We start from the raw sequence: 12212 nt of genomic DNA, 5'->3' as shown, positions 1-12212 counted from the left end.
TTCTGAGCCCTATTTATATTATCCTCCCCCACATTCTAGAACCCTAGCTATACTACCCTTCCCATGTTCTAGAGCCCTCTTTCTATTACCCTTTCCCCCACATTCTAGAGTCTTCTTTATGTTACCCTCCCCCCCTCATTCTGGAACCCTATTTATATTACTTTCCCCCACATTCTAGAGTCCTATAGTACCCTCCCCCATATTCTGCCGACAAGCCGGCCCACCCACCTACCTGGGCTATGCGGTGTGATCATCCCCCAGCTAATCACAATCATCTCCCATGGGCTCTCCTTTCCAAGGCTTCACAGGCCGATAGAGTCAGAAAATCCTACATTGTGCTCCTCCCACTGTGGTACAAGGGGATTTTTTTCCTCCCTTTGGTCTTTCCAGTAGAGAGAATTTCATGTCTTGAGGCTCTCTAAGGATCTGGGCTCAGAGACTCTGCTCACCCTGCCCCCCACCCCACCCCTATGAGGGGCACAGAGATTCTAGAGCCAGATTTGGGCTCTCCAGTCACCCCATCCTGCCCCCAATCATCCTCCTAAGCGGGACGCTGCCCCCATCCCATCCAGTACTCCCATCTGCAGAAGGGGCTAGTGCCCTCAGCCTCCCCTGGTGGAAGTCAAGCTCAGGTCACTTGGGAGGCTCCAGAGCCCGGGAGCTGGCCTGAGCCCCACTGCTGCCCCCGACAGCTCCAGGCCATCACCGCCCAGCAGCACCTCCTCACTGTCCATGACTTCGAGCAGGATGGCTCCGAGGAGCTGGACACTGTCATCTTGAAGGCGCTAGTGAAAGGTAAGGACGGAGCTGGCCTTGGGGGAGGTGGGAAGCCATCCTTCTTTGTCCTCCATAACACCTTTTGGGGGTGCCTGCCTGTCAGTCCCTCCTGTCACTGACCAGCCTCAGGTTTGGCCTCAGGCCAGACGCTTCTTGGCTGCGTGGGCCTCAGTTTCCCCTTCTGTAAAAGGAGGGGGTTGGCCTCCATGATCTCTAAGGCCTCTTCTAGCTCTGTCCCACGATTCCAGAGTAAAGCGGCGATGGCCAGGGTAGCAGCGGTCTGTTCTCTGGGCATCTGGCCCCAGCGCCAGACTCTGGGCTGTGGTAGAGAGCCCCAAACTAGGCGTGCAGAGAGATTTGGGTGGAGCTCCCATCTTTGCCGCTGCCCGGCTGGCATCAGAACAGACCCCAGACTGTTCAGGGCACTTCTTGGGCTGTTTCCCTTCTTGAAGAGTGAGGACAATTCGTCTGGTGGTTTAGTGAACCAAAGCTCCTCTTCCTCCAGGGCCTGTCCGTGCTCCAGGCCTGATTCAGACAGCAACAGCTTTAGCAGCCCCTGCCTTGGGGGAGCAAAGATGACGGGCCTGATGCGAGAGAAGCCCTGAGCTCCTAGAACGACCGGTGGCTCTTCTCAGCAGTAGGGTACCGCAGTGGGCGCATCGTGCCCCACTGTGAGGATGGTCCAGTGCCCAGGCTCCCTGTGGCAAGCGTTCAGGAAGGCCCTGTTAGGCGCAGGGCCTTCCGCTGGGTGCCTACCTAGACTCAAGGCGAGGAGAAGGCCCCTCCTGCCCTCCTGGAGCCCACGGTCTAGGAAGGGCACAAGGCACCAGCCCAGAGGACTGTCATCACCCGCAAAGTCACGGAACAAGTGCCCAACGCACTTGGCGGCTCATCCCAGGCACAGACCCAGGGCTAGAAGGGACCAGGATCCAGCTGGTCCAACCCCGTCGTTTTACAGGAGAGGAAACCAAGGCTAGGGAAGTGCGGGGATTTGTCCAGTCTGCCAAGTAGTGTCAGAGGGGAGAGCTGAAGCCAGGTCCTGTCTCATTTCTGGGTCAGGGTCTCTCTACTGTGTCCTGCTAGGGGCATAGTGGTGGAGGGAGGCTGGTGCCAGAGAGCGCACGCGCACACACACACACACACACACACACACACACACACACTCACACACACACACACACACATCCTACTGAGATCAAGGGGCTCAGACACATCCTCTCGAGAGCAAATATTTCCTTTCAGTGTCCTTGGGAGTAGTTCACCAGGGAACCTGGCTAGCTACTTGCTACGGCCAGGGAAAGGGCAAAAATGCCTAGAAGTCACCTCTTAGATCTCAGGAAGGTTGCAGACCTTTGGAAGTCCTCATCTAGTGATCAGGGGGCTCTTGATCAAGGCCCCTTCTGGGCATCCCGACCTCCCACAGTCCAGGAAAGCACAGCTTTCAGGGGCCATCCTTCCCCTCCTCCTCAGGCTCCTTTAAAAGGAGGAGGTTGGATCTCAGGGTCTCAGAAACCCTGCCCTCAGCCCTCTGCATATACCCAGAACTCGAAAGCCTGGTGTCTTGTGTTCCTGACAATCTAAGTCCAGAACTCGGCACTGCAAGCATGTGGAATAAGGGGGCAGGACAGGACAGAGAACCTTTCTGAATGAGGTCTCTGGGGACTCCTGCTCATCTCCATTTCAAAAGAGGCCCGCCTTTTTTGCTGAATGTGTGTGAAAGGTAGTCTCTGGCCCAAGAAATTGGTAAATCAAAGACTAAGATGTTTTTAATATCAGACCCAGGCTGGCAGCTGGATAAGGTGGAGGGGCCAGAGGCAAGGGGCAGGGTCCAAGCTGGACCTGCAGAACATGGCCACAAAGGGTGCAGGGGCTGGTCCTCAGACCAGAGAGGGCTGCTCCGGTGACACGCCAGACTACGAGCTGGTCTAAGACTCTGGGGTTGGCCTAGAGCTAGCTCGTCTGCCTTGCCCAGACCCCTCTGCTGGAGAGCGCCCTGAGCCAGCACCCCCTTCATCAGCCTTAGGGACTGCCTGGGGGTCACTGGCCTCCACACCCCGACTTCAGCATTGACCTCCCATTCTTCCCTCTCACTGGCCATTCTCTTCCTCCCTGCAGCCTGTAAGAGCCACAGCCAGGAGGCCCAGGAGTACCTGGACGAGCTGAAACTGGCAGTGGCCTGGGACCGCATCGACATCGCCAAGAGTGAAATATTCAGCGGGGATGTGGAGTGGAAGGTAGCCTGTGGCGGCCTCGGACTCCAGCTCTGTCTCCATCCTTTTCATTTTCTGGCTCTTCTCTGGAAAGGACTTTGGGTCCCTTCCCAATCTGGCCACCTTCCCGTTCCCATTCCAAATGCCCGGGCCTCACTGAGCTGGCCCCAAATGAGAGGCCAGTATTGGGGAGTGGAGGGTAAGAGCAGCCCTCAGAGAGGTCCTTGGCCCAGAAGCAGCTGAGGCAAAGGGAAAGTGAGCCTGGTGGGCAGAGCCTTCAGCCTGCCGACAGTGGTGCCTACTAGCATGCCCACCAAGGCAGCCTCCCAGGCCGCTGTCTGTGACGGGAGAGCGCCGTGGCTATCCGGCCTGAGGCTGTCCAGCCTTCTTGTCCAGCCTCCCTTAAACCATGAACTCCTGAGGGTAACACAGCCCACGGTCAGCTGGCCACAGAGTGAATGGCCAGGGGCCTGCTCCTTCCTCTCTGGCCTCGATTTGTCTGAATTCATCCTGATCCCATTTCTTCCACCTCTTCTCGTGGTATAAACCTCATCACGGTCACTCTCTGATGGATAGAGAAGGGCGGCAAAGGGCATAGAGCTTTGGTCAGGCAGGGGTACCTAGGGCCCAACTCCACTCTGCTCCTGGCCGTCCGGGTGACTCACCCTCATCTGTAGTTCAGCCGAAGAACCTGGAGAATCATCAAGGTGGCTCCCAACTCTCAGCTTCCTGGCTCCTCTCCTAGTCTGGGGTCTACCCGCCATCCCCACCCACCCTCCCCCCACCCGCCATCCCCACCTTCCTAGGTTTGGTTAGATTTAGTGGGCTTCATCTGTAGCCTTTGCTTCCTCAGCACCATGCCCAATGGTGGTTGGGACCCTGACTCTGAGCCTAACCTCTCTTTTCTATCAGGAACCATGGTCATCATTTCTGACCAAGGAAAGGCCATCTTCTCAATCAGTCCTCCACCTCCTCCCTCCACACCCCCAGCCGCACCCCTTAAGAGGAGCAAACTCTTCAAAAGCAGGGCACTCATTGGACCTCTTCCCTTTTATTCCCCACCCCCTCCTCCCTCACTCCCTGTGCGATCAGGCCACCCTGGTCTTCTCGCTGTTCTTCCCACATGACACGCAACTCCCACCTCCAGGCCTTTGCCTCAGCTGTCCCTCCCACCTGGGGTGCTCTTCCCCCCTCACCACCAAGCTGAGCCTTCTTCTCCCAGGCCTTCCATTTACTCCGTACTATCTTGTGTGGAGCTAATCGTTCCGTGCGTCTCATTCAGATGGGGCCTTCTGGAAGGCAGGGATTGGTTTGGCCTGGCATGTGGTGCACACTTCTTGTTGACTGAGAAGTGAGAAGTGGGAGGAGCTGTTGGGGGGGGCATCCCTGCGAAACTCCGGGAGGGAGAGACCCCCCATCTGCCTGAATCAACTCAGCCTCTTCCTGACCACCCACTCGCTCCTGCTCTCCACTCTCCCTCCCTTTTCTCTCTCCTTCCTTCTCTTGTCATGCATCCTGTCTCTCCCACTTCCTCTTCCCCTCTCTCTTTTTTCATTCATCTTCCTCCTCCTCCTCCCTCCTCTTCCTCCCTCCTCCTCTCCTCCCTCCTCTTCCTCCCTCCTCATCCTCCCTTCTCTTCCTCCCTCCTCTTCCTTCCTCCTCCCTCCTCCTCCCCTCCCTCCTCTTCCTCCTTCCTCCTCCTCCTTCTCCTTCTCCCTTCCCAGAGGCCTAGAGCTGCTGTGGCTCCCTATGACCCCTCACTCTGTCCCTGGTGACCTTCTGACCCCACAGTCCAGTGACCTGGAGGAGGTGATGATGGACGCCCTGGTGAACGACAAGCCGGAGTTCGTGCGGCTCTTTGTGGACAACGGCGCCAGTGTGCCCGACTTCCTGACGTACGGGCGGCTGCAGGAGCTGTATCGGGCAGTCCCCCAGAAGAGCCTCCTCTTCCAGCTGCTCCTCAGGAAGCACGAGGAGAGCAGACTGACCCTGGCCGGGCTGGGGGGCGGGCAGCCGGGCAAGGAGCCCCTGGGGGAGCCCCCCTCGTTCTCCCTCCATGACGTGGCCCGTGTCCTCAAGGACTTCCTCCATGACGCCTGCCGGGGCTTCTACCAGGACGGCAAGCTGGCCGGCCGCAGGAGGGCTGTGAGTCATGGCCAGGGGTGGGAGGTCCCTGGGCCTGGCCCCTCCAAAGGCCCCTCAGATGCCATCAGCACAGCCCCAGCAGGGCCTGAAGAGAGCACTGAGGGGCCCAAGGAGGCCCAGGGAGGTCCGAGGCTCACCTGAGGCACATGGCCAGGCAGGTGCAGCGGGGCAATGGAACCCTGGTCTCTGGATCCTGCAGACCAGGCCCTTTCCACAGCATCCCATTTCCTCCCAAGTGAGAGGCATAAACAGCACGTCAAGGTTCGGGCTCAGAATTCACTGTCATTTTCTAGGGACTTATTAAAGGCCTGCTGGGTACCTGGCAGTGGACTGGACAAACCAGAAATGAGGGTGAGGTCAGGTTAGACTTAACAGTGGACAGTGTGGAGTGGGCTGCCCTGGGGAATGGTGGGCTCTACCTCTCTGGAGGTCAGCAGTCAGGGGCCGAATGGCCCTTCCCCAGGAAGGTCACGATGGGCAGCCCTCCTGGCATGGGATGGGCTAGGTTGCCCCCAGGTCCCTTGCTGTTACATTTAGGGATTCAGGTCTGAGCTTCAGCCCCTGCCCTCATGGGGCTCATAGCCTAGCAAGGACAGAGGCCACCAGTCCAGGGTTCTATGGGGAATAAAGGGGACCCAGGTGGGCCTCAGATTCTCTCCTTGTGCACTGCCCTGAACTGTCAGCACCTGAGCCCTGTCCGTTCTTCCGTCCAGGACAAAGTGACTGCCAAGCGCCTCGGTGGGCCAAAGTGGGCCCTGGACCTGACCCAGAGGAGCACGTCACCCTGGAGGGACTTGTTCTTGTGGGCTGTGCTCCAGAATCGGCACGAGATGGCCAACTACTTCTGGGCCATGGTGGGTGAGCTGGCCTGGGGCTGGGGAGCCTGGGCAACGTCTCTGGCCAGGGCAGACTCTGGGGTCTGCCCCCCACCCCACTGGGGAGAGGCCCAGGAGGGGCAGGTTGAGGGAACAGGGCTGGAATCCCAGGGCAATGAACCCATTTGGCAGAACAGAACCCTGAGGCTCAGGAGAGACAGACAGTCTGGGTCACCCAGTGAGGCACGGGTGGGGCTGCCCCTGCCTGCTCTCCTGATTCCCGACCCAGGACTCCTCCTGCCAGGGGACCAGGCCTAGCCCTCAGGGAGATGTGGAGGGGCCTGTGTGTGTCTGCTCTTCCGTCTCTCTCTCAGGGAGTGGAGAGATGAGTAGGGAAGGTCTGAGACTCAGATATCCTCATCCCCAGCTAACAACAGTTCTAGGCAGGACATGGGAAGAGCATTGAGCAGTGTGCTTGGGGAGGGGGCTGGGCAGGAGGTCCAAGGGACAGATCACGTCTAGCCAGGGGACGGGGGGCTCAGTGGTCGTTCTGGCTGGCCCGCTCCTACGTCTGGGGAAGGGAAGCTCCCAGCTCTGAGATTCCACCAGGGGGAACCGAGGAAAGGGAGGACAGATGCTGTAGGGTGCAATCCCAGGAGGTGGGAGGCCGAGGAGGTGTCCGTGGGAGCTCCATCGTGGAGCCACAGGGCACAGAGCGCTGGGCTGGGAGTCAAGAAGACCTGAGTTCAAATCTAGCCGGAGACACTGACTAGCTGTGTGACCCTGGGCAAGTCACTGACCTCTGTCTGCCTCAGTTTCCTCAACTGTCAAATGAGCACAATAATAGCACCTATCTCCAAGGGCTGTTGGGAGGACTTAGCGCAGTGCCTGGCATACAGGAGGTGCTTAATAAACGTCTGTTCCCTTCCTCCCTCCCCTTGGGAAGGTTCCAGCCTGCAGGTAGTAAGGGGGGACTGAGGCTTCGGGGAGGGGTTGAAGGGGTGTCCTTCCTGGGGTTTATGCAGTCAGTCTGACCCCCTCCCCACAGGGGCAGGAGGGTGTGGCTGCCGCCCTGGCCGCTTGCAAGATCCTCAAAGAAATGTCCCACCTGGAGACCGAGGCCAAAGTAGCCTGGAGTATGAAGGAAGCCAATTACGAGCATCTGGCTTTGGGTGAGTGCCCCCCCGACCCCCCAGGCACTACGGGGCTCCCTATGGTCAGCACCAGCCTTGCGGTGTGCTGGGGCCCAGAGCTGAAGAAGGCCCTCCCTTTCCCCGCCCTCCAGGAGCTTCCAGTCTCCTAGAACAGAGCATGTGGGAGAGGAGGAGGGCCGAGCCGAGCGTGGGCATCAGCCCTGGGCAGGGCCCGGCTCCAGCTCTGAGGACGGGGTGACCCTAAGCGGGCCCGTAGCCGCTGGGGGGCTTGCTGATGTCAAGTGCTTAAGGTCTTTGTGCCCACGTCCTCTTCCTGGGGCCTGGGGGAGAGGCACCCCAACTATGTGAGTGCTGTGGCACCCGCCCTGCTCCCCGTTAAGGCCTCTCCCCGGGGAGAGGCGAGATGTAACAATGAATCGCCCCCTAACCAGACATCCAACCACAGCTGACTAAGGCTTCTGAGACACTCAGGTGACATGGAGGGAAACTGAGGCTCACACAGGTGAAAGGACTTGCCCAAAGTCACAGAGGGAGTCAGCGGCACAGCTTTTGAGTCCTCAAATCCACCTTCCAGGCCTGAGAGCGAGGCTGTCTTCACTAACCTCCTTGAGGGTACTTGGCTGCTCCACAGAAAAGTGTTGGGGGTCAGAGTGGACCTCCAGCTCCTCTGAATTCCTGTGATTTCTCAGAGCTCTACAACCCCTGGAAGACATTTTCCAAGGGTGTGGTTGACTTGTGCCTAGCTCCAGATTGGGCTGCACAGCTCCTGCATCTCCAGAATGCTCACCAAGGAGAGGGTGCAAGAGGACCCCACCGGGGCTCCCTGGGATAAGCTCACCTGGTCACAGGAAGGTGGAGGAGGACAGAGGGGCCGCTGCCCATTACAAATGGGCACCACGGGGGAGCTGGCCCGTCTCACTATGGGTTCAAGCAGTTCTCCTCATTGGCCACCAACCTGGTGTGCTCTAGCTGAGGAGTTGTGCCAGGGTGGACGGGACCAGGCTCCTGGGGCACTAATCTTTCAACAATCACCTAAGCACTCTTGTTAGCCAGCAGCCTAAGGGACCGCAGAGGGGCCAGGCAGGGAGCGGGAGTGAGGGCACATGCTTGGGGGCTGCTCTTTGGGGCTGAGAGATCAGAGACACCCACCCCACCTTCTCTGCAGCGCTGGGCATTACGGCAGTGCCCAGAACAGCTCAGCCTAGTGGGCAGTCGGGGAAGGGCTGGCCTGAAGGCCATGGGGGCCCTTGGGTGGGGACCCTCGTGCCTGTGGATGGAGAGCTGAAGGGGGCCCTTCAGTTTACAAGTGAGGAAACTGAGGCCCATAGAGATGAAGCAAGGTAGGAAGGAGAGGAGCAAGATTTGCACCCAGGTCCTCTGAACCCAGCCCTGCCTCTTCTTGCTACCTCTTTACCTCCTGGTAAAGAGAAGGTTGGGGTGGGGGGGGTCAGGGACTCTGGACTCAGCTGAAGTCCACAGTCAGGCTAGATGAGGGCCTGAAACCCCAGCGCAATTTTAGGCTGCTTTTGGGGGGAAAGCGTCCAGGCCTCGGGAGGTGGCCACCCCTGGCGCCTGCCCCAGTCAGGCCACGCCTGGACTCTTGTGTCCGGTCCCGAGGCCCACAGTTTGGGAGCCGGAGAGCGTCCACAAGAAGGCAGCCAGGAGCCTGTGCTATGTTACGGTGCGTGGAAGGGCAGAGAGGCGAGGAGACTGGGGGAGACAGAGGAAAGCCCAGCCCGGACAGCTGTGTGCGGCCCGGGATGTCAAACCCAGGCCTCCTGGTCTGTTTGGAGCGGCTGGCGGGTGTATTTGTGCACGCCCGTGCACGCGCAGGTGGAGCGTGTGGGGAGGGCAGCTGGTGGATGCCAGGGAGGGTGTACAGGCCCCCGAGCCCCGCCACCCTGTCCTGGACAGAGCTCTTCAGTGAGTGTTACAACAACAGTGAGGACAGAGCCTTTGCCCTGCTGGTGAGAAGGAATCAGGACTGGAGTAAGACCACCTGTCTGCACCTGGCCACTGAGGCTGACACAAAGTCCTTCTTTGCCCACGATGGTGTCCAGGTGAGCTGACCTTCCCCTGCCCCGACCTCCCATTAGGAAGTGGGGGGAGGGGGAGGGAGGAAGGGAGGGAGGGGGAGGGAGGGGGCGTCCAAAGAGCCAACTGGTCTACTGGGCCAGACAGGGCACCGATGACCCTGTCACAGTTCAGCAGCCTGGGGCCTCAGGCTGACCCAGCAGGACAAGTGCAAACAAGATCATGGACATCGAAAAGGGGGGTGGGAAGAGAGGAAGGAGGTAGGACAGGTGTCTTCAAGCATCCAAAGCCTGTGTGTGGAAGAGGGATCAGCCAGGCCCCAGGGGGGCCGAGCCCGGCTCCGGAGAGGCTCAGCCCCGTTGGGGGTCGGCCCCGGGGGGCGAGCCCGGCTCTCCTTGGCCTCAGGGGGGCTCAGCCCCATTGGGGGTCAGCCCCGGGGGTCTGAGCCCTGCTCTCCTTGACTCTGGAGAGGCCCAGCCCCATTGGGGGTCGGCTGGGGGGGGCCGGGCCCGGCTCTCCTTGCCTCCGGGGGGGCTCGGCCCCGGGGGGGGGGGGGCGGGGGGGGGGCCGAGCCCGGCTCTCCTTGGCCTCAGGGGGGCTCAGCCCAACTCTACTTGGCCCCAAAGGGTTGAACTAGGGGTTACACAGTGAGGCAAGGTCAGGAAAGCTAGCGGGCCAGTGAGCCAGCTCGTCTGGGAAAGGGGCCGCGGGGAGAAGGCGGGCTCTGTTCCCCTGCGAGCCCTGCGGGGGCCTTGTAGATGGACTGGTTCCGAAGTCTTTGAATACCCTTCCAGCTCTGAGCTCTGGTGAGTCTTCAGCCTCACGTGGCATCAGGAAGGCTGCCGGGAATTAGTTGGCGTGGAGGTGATCAGGGAGGCCAGAGAGGCGACAGTTCATTGAAAGGTCCCCCTTGCTCCAGATACCTCCGGGTGGAGGAAATCCCCTCACCCAGGGATGGGATGTATAAGGGGGCACATCCGTGTGGGCCCTGACTCCGGGTGCCCCCTCTCGCTGAGCCCTCAGCAGGGTGTGGCCCAGGCACCCGTCTTTGTTTGAAGAGGGGGAGAGAGAGGCAGAGGCAGGTCTCGGGAAAGGCTGGCCTCGAAGGAGGAGGAAGGGTTCAGACCTAAGGGAATGCCCAGCATGGGTGGGACAGAGGGCGTGAAGGAGAAGAGTGGAAACCAAGGCTAGAAGGGTGGGCGGGGCCAAAGAGTGGAGGGCCTTGAATGCCAGTGAGAGGACTTTGGGTGTCTCTGGTCCCTGCAGCGCTGACCATTCAGGACCAAAAGGGACATTGAGAGAAATCAGCATTAGTGGCACAGGAGTTAGAATCCAGACTCTGCTGCCTAGATGGACCTCAGTTTCTTCATTTGTAAAATGGGGTGCCCAGATGGTAGCTCTGATTATTAGGATCACAGAGTTACAGTGAGAAGGGTTGGCCAGGCTAGCCCCACACTTTACATCTGGGGAAACTGAGTCCTAGGAAGGTGAATGTCCTTGTCCCAGGTTATGCAGGTTGGGTATAACAGAGCCGGGAACCCTGGCTCCAAACCTGGACCCTAAGAGCCTCCGGCTTTCGGATCAGGACCTCTGACAGGCTGGAGGGCAGAAGGCCCTCAGGACTTGTCACCACACACAGAGTGTGGGGACAAAGGTCTCGATACTGGAGTGATGGTGACCCAGCAGGGGATGTCCTATTGGTGAACATCTCCCCTGATGCAGGCCTTTTTGACCAAAATCTGGTGGGGAGACATGACCACAGGCACCCCCATCTTGAGGCTGATCTGCGCTTTTTGCTGCCCTCTCCTCATCTATACCAACCTGATCACCTTCAGGTAGGAGAGCGCCAAAGGTGTGGTGGCGTTACAGAGCCCGGAAGGCCAAGGTCACTGGGGAACCCATCCCTCTTCCCTTGGGGGTAGGGGGTCAGGGAGAGAGGCAGAGGAGAAATCTCAGAAGGCCCTGAGGGAAGAGGACCTGAACCGGCCTGCAAGGATGGACAGGCTCTGGACAGGCAGAGAAGGCCAAGACGCCACCCGTGGGCCGCATAGAGCAACAGGCCCCGATGCCCTGAGCCAGTCACTGGAGCCGGCAGGAGGCAGCCCCTGGAGCACCCTCGCAAAGCACCTGCTGAAAATGGCCCCCCACCTGTGTCAGCGTCACTATGGGAGGGGGAGGGGGAGGGCCCATTCCCCACCCCAGGGCCTCTAGGAGGGGGTCTGTCCTTCACTGGGGGAAAAGCTCTCTTCCTTCTTCCCTCCCTCCTCCCTTCTTTCTCTCCTTCTTTCTTTCCTCCCTCCCCCCTTCCTCCGTCTCTCCCTCTCCCTCCCTCCCTGTACCCTCCCTCCTTTCCTTCTTCCCTTCCTCCTTACCTCCCTTCCTCCCTCTCTTCTTCTCTCTCTCCCTCCTTCCCTTCTTCCCTCCCTCCTTCCTCCTTTTCTCCCTTCCTTCCTCCTTTCTTTCCTTTTTTCTTCCTTCCCTCCCTCCCTCTCTTCCTTCTTTCCTTTTCTTTCCTCCCTCCCCCCTTCCTCCTTCTTTCCCTCTCCCTCCCTCCCTGCACCCTCTCTCCCTCCCCCTCTCCTGGCTCCAAGGGCTCCAATGCCTTTCACCTCCCCCGGAGGCCTTCCCTGCCTCCTCCCTCTAGGTCTCCCCTTTGCCCCCCAGCCCGGGGTGGGGCTGTCTGGTGTCCACATCTCATTCCTCCTCTTGGCCTCCTAGAGGGTAGAGCCTTCAGCCCCCCAGTGCCTGGCATGGTGCTTTCTTTCCCCTTGGCTGGGGCTTCATGAACTGCTGGTCAAATTGGCCATTTGCACAACCCACCCCTGGGATATTGGCAGGGAGGAGGGGGGCTTCAGGGGCCACTAGAGCAGGTCCAGCCTTCAGGAAGCAGCTCCAGAGGACCCCAAGCCCCGGGCCCTATGTACCCACTCTGGATCTCTTACAGTGAGAACCTTCCTCTGAGAAGTGGCCTGGAGCCCTTCCGAGAGCTGGACAGCCTGGACACAGAGAGGCTGCTGCTCTTCCCCTCCCCCAGCATCAGGTGAGGTGAGGAAGTCCAGGCCTGGGGGGGTAGAGGA

At 59.6% G+C, this 12212-nt stretch overlaps 1 protein-coding gene across 1 annotated transcript in view; it reads left to right on the top strand.

The window, feature by feature from the left end:
- Positions 1 to 12212, top strand: part of TRPM5 (transient receptor potential cation channel subfamily M member 5) — a 49701-nt gene that overhangs the window by 18550 nt on the left and 18939 nt on the right. The window contains 8 exon segments of the mRNA XM_027868704.1: positions 693 to 795; positions 2893 to 3011; positions 4779 to 5132; positions 5846 to 5986; positions 6996 to 7119; positions 9016 to 9161; positions 10858 to 10970; positions 12080 to 12175. Of these exon segments, the coding sequence (XP_027724505.1) occupies positions 693 to 795; positions 2893 to 3011; positions 4779 to 5132; positions 5846 to 5986; positions 6996 to 7119; positions 9016 to 9161; positions 10858 to 10970; positions 12080 to 12175 (1196 nt within the window).

Source organism: Vombatus ursinus, unplaced genomic scaffold (assembly GCF_900497805.2).
Source record: "Vombatus ursinus unplaced genomic scaffold, bare-nosed wombat genome assembly UNPS02014790.1, whole genome shotgun sequence".
Lineage (NCBI taxonomy): Eukaryota > Metazoa > Chordata > Mammalia > Diprotodontia > Vombatidae > Vombatus > Vombatus ursinus.
Note: the sequence above shows the minus strand (reverse complement) of the source record. Positions and strands in the feature narration are given on the sequence as shown.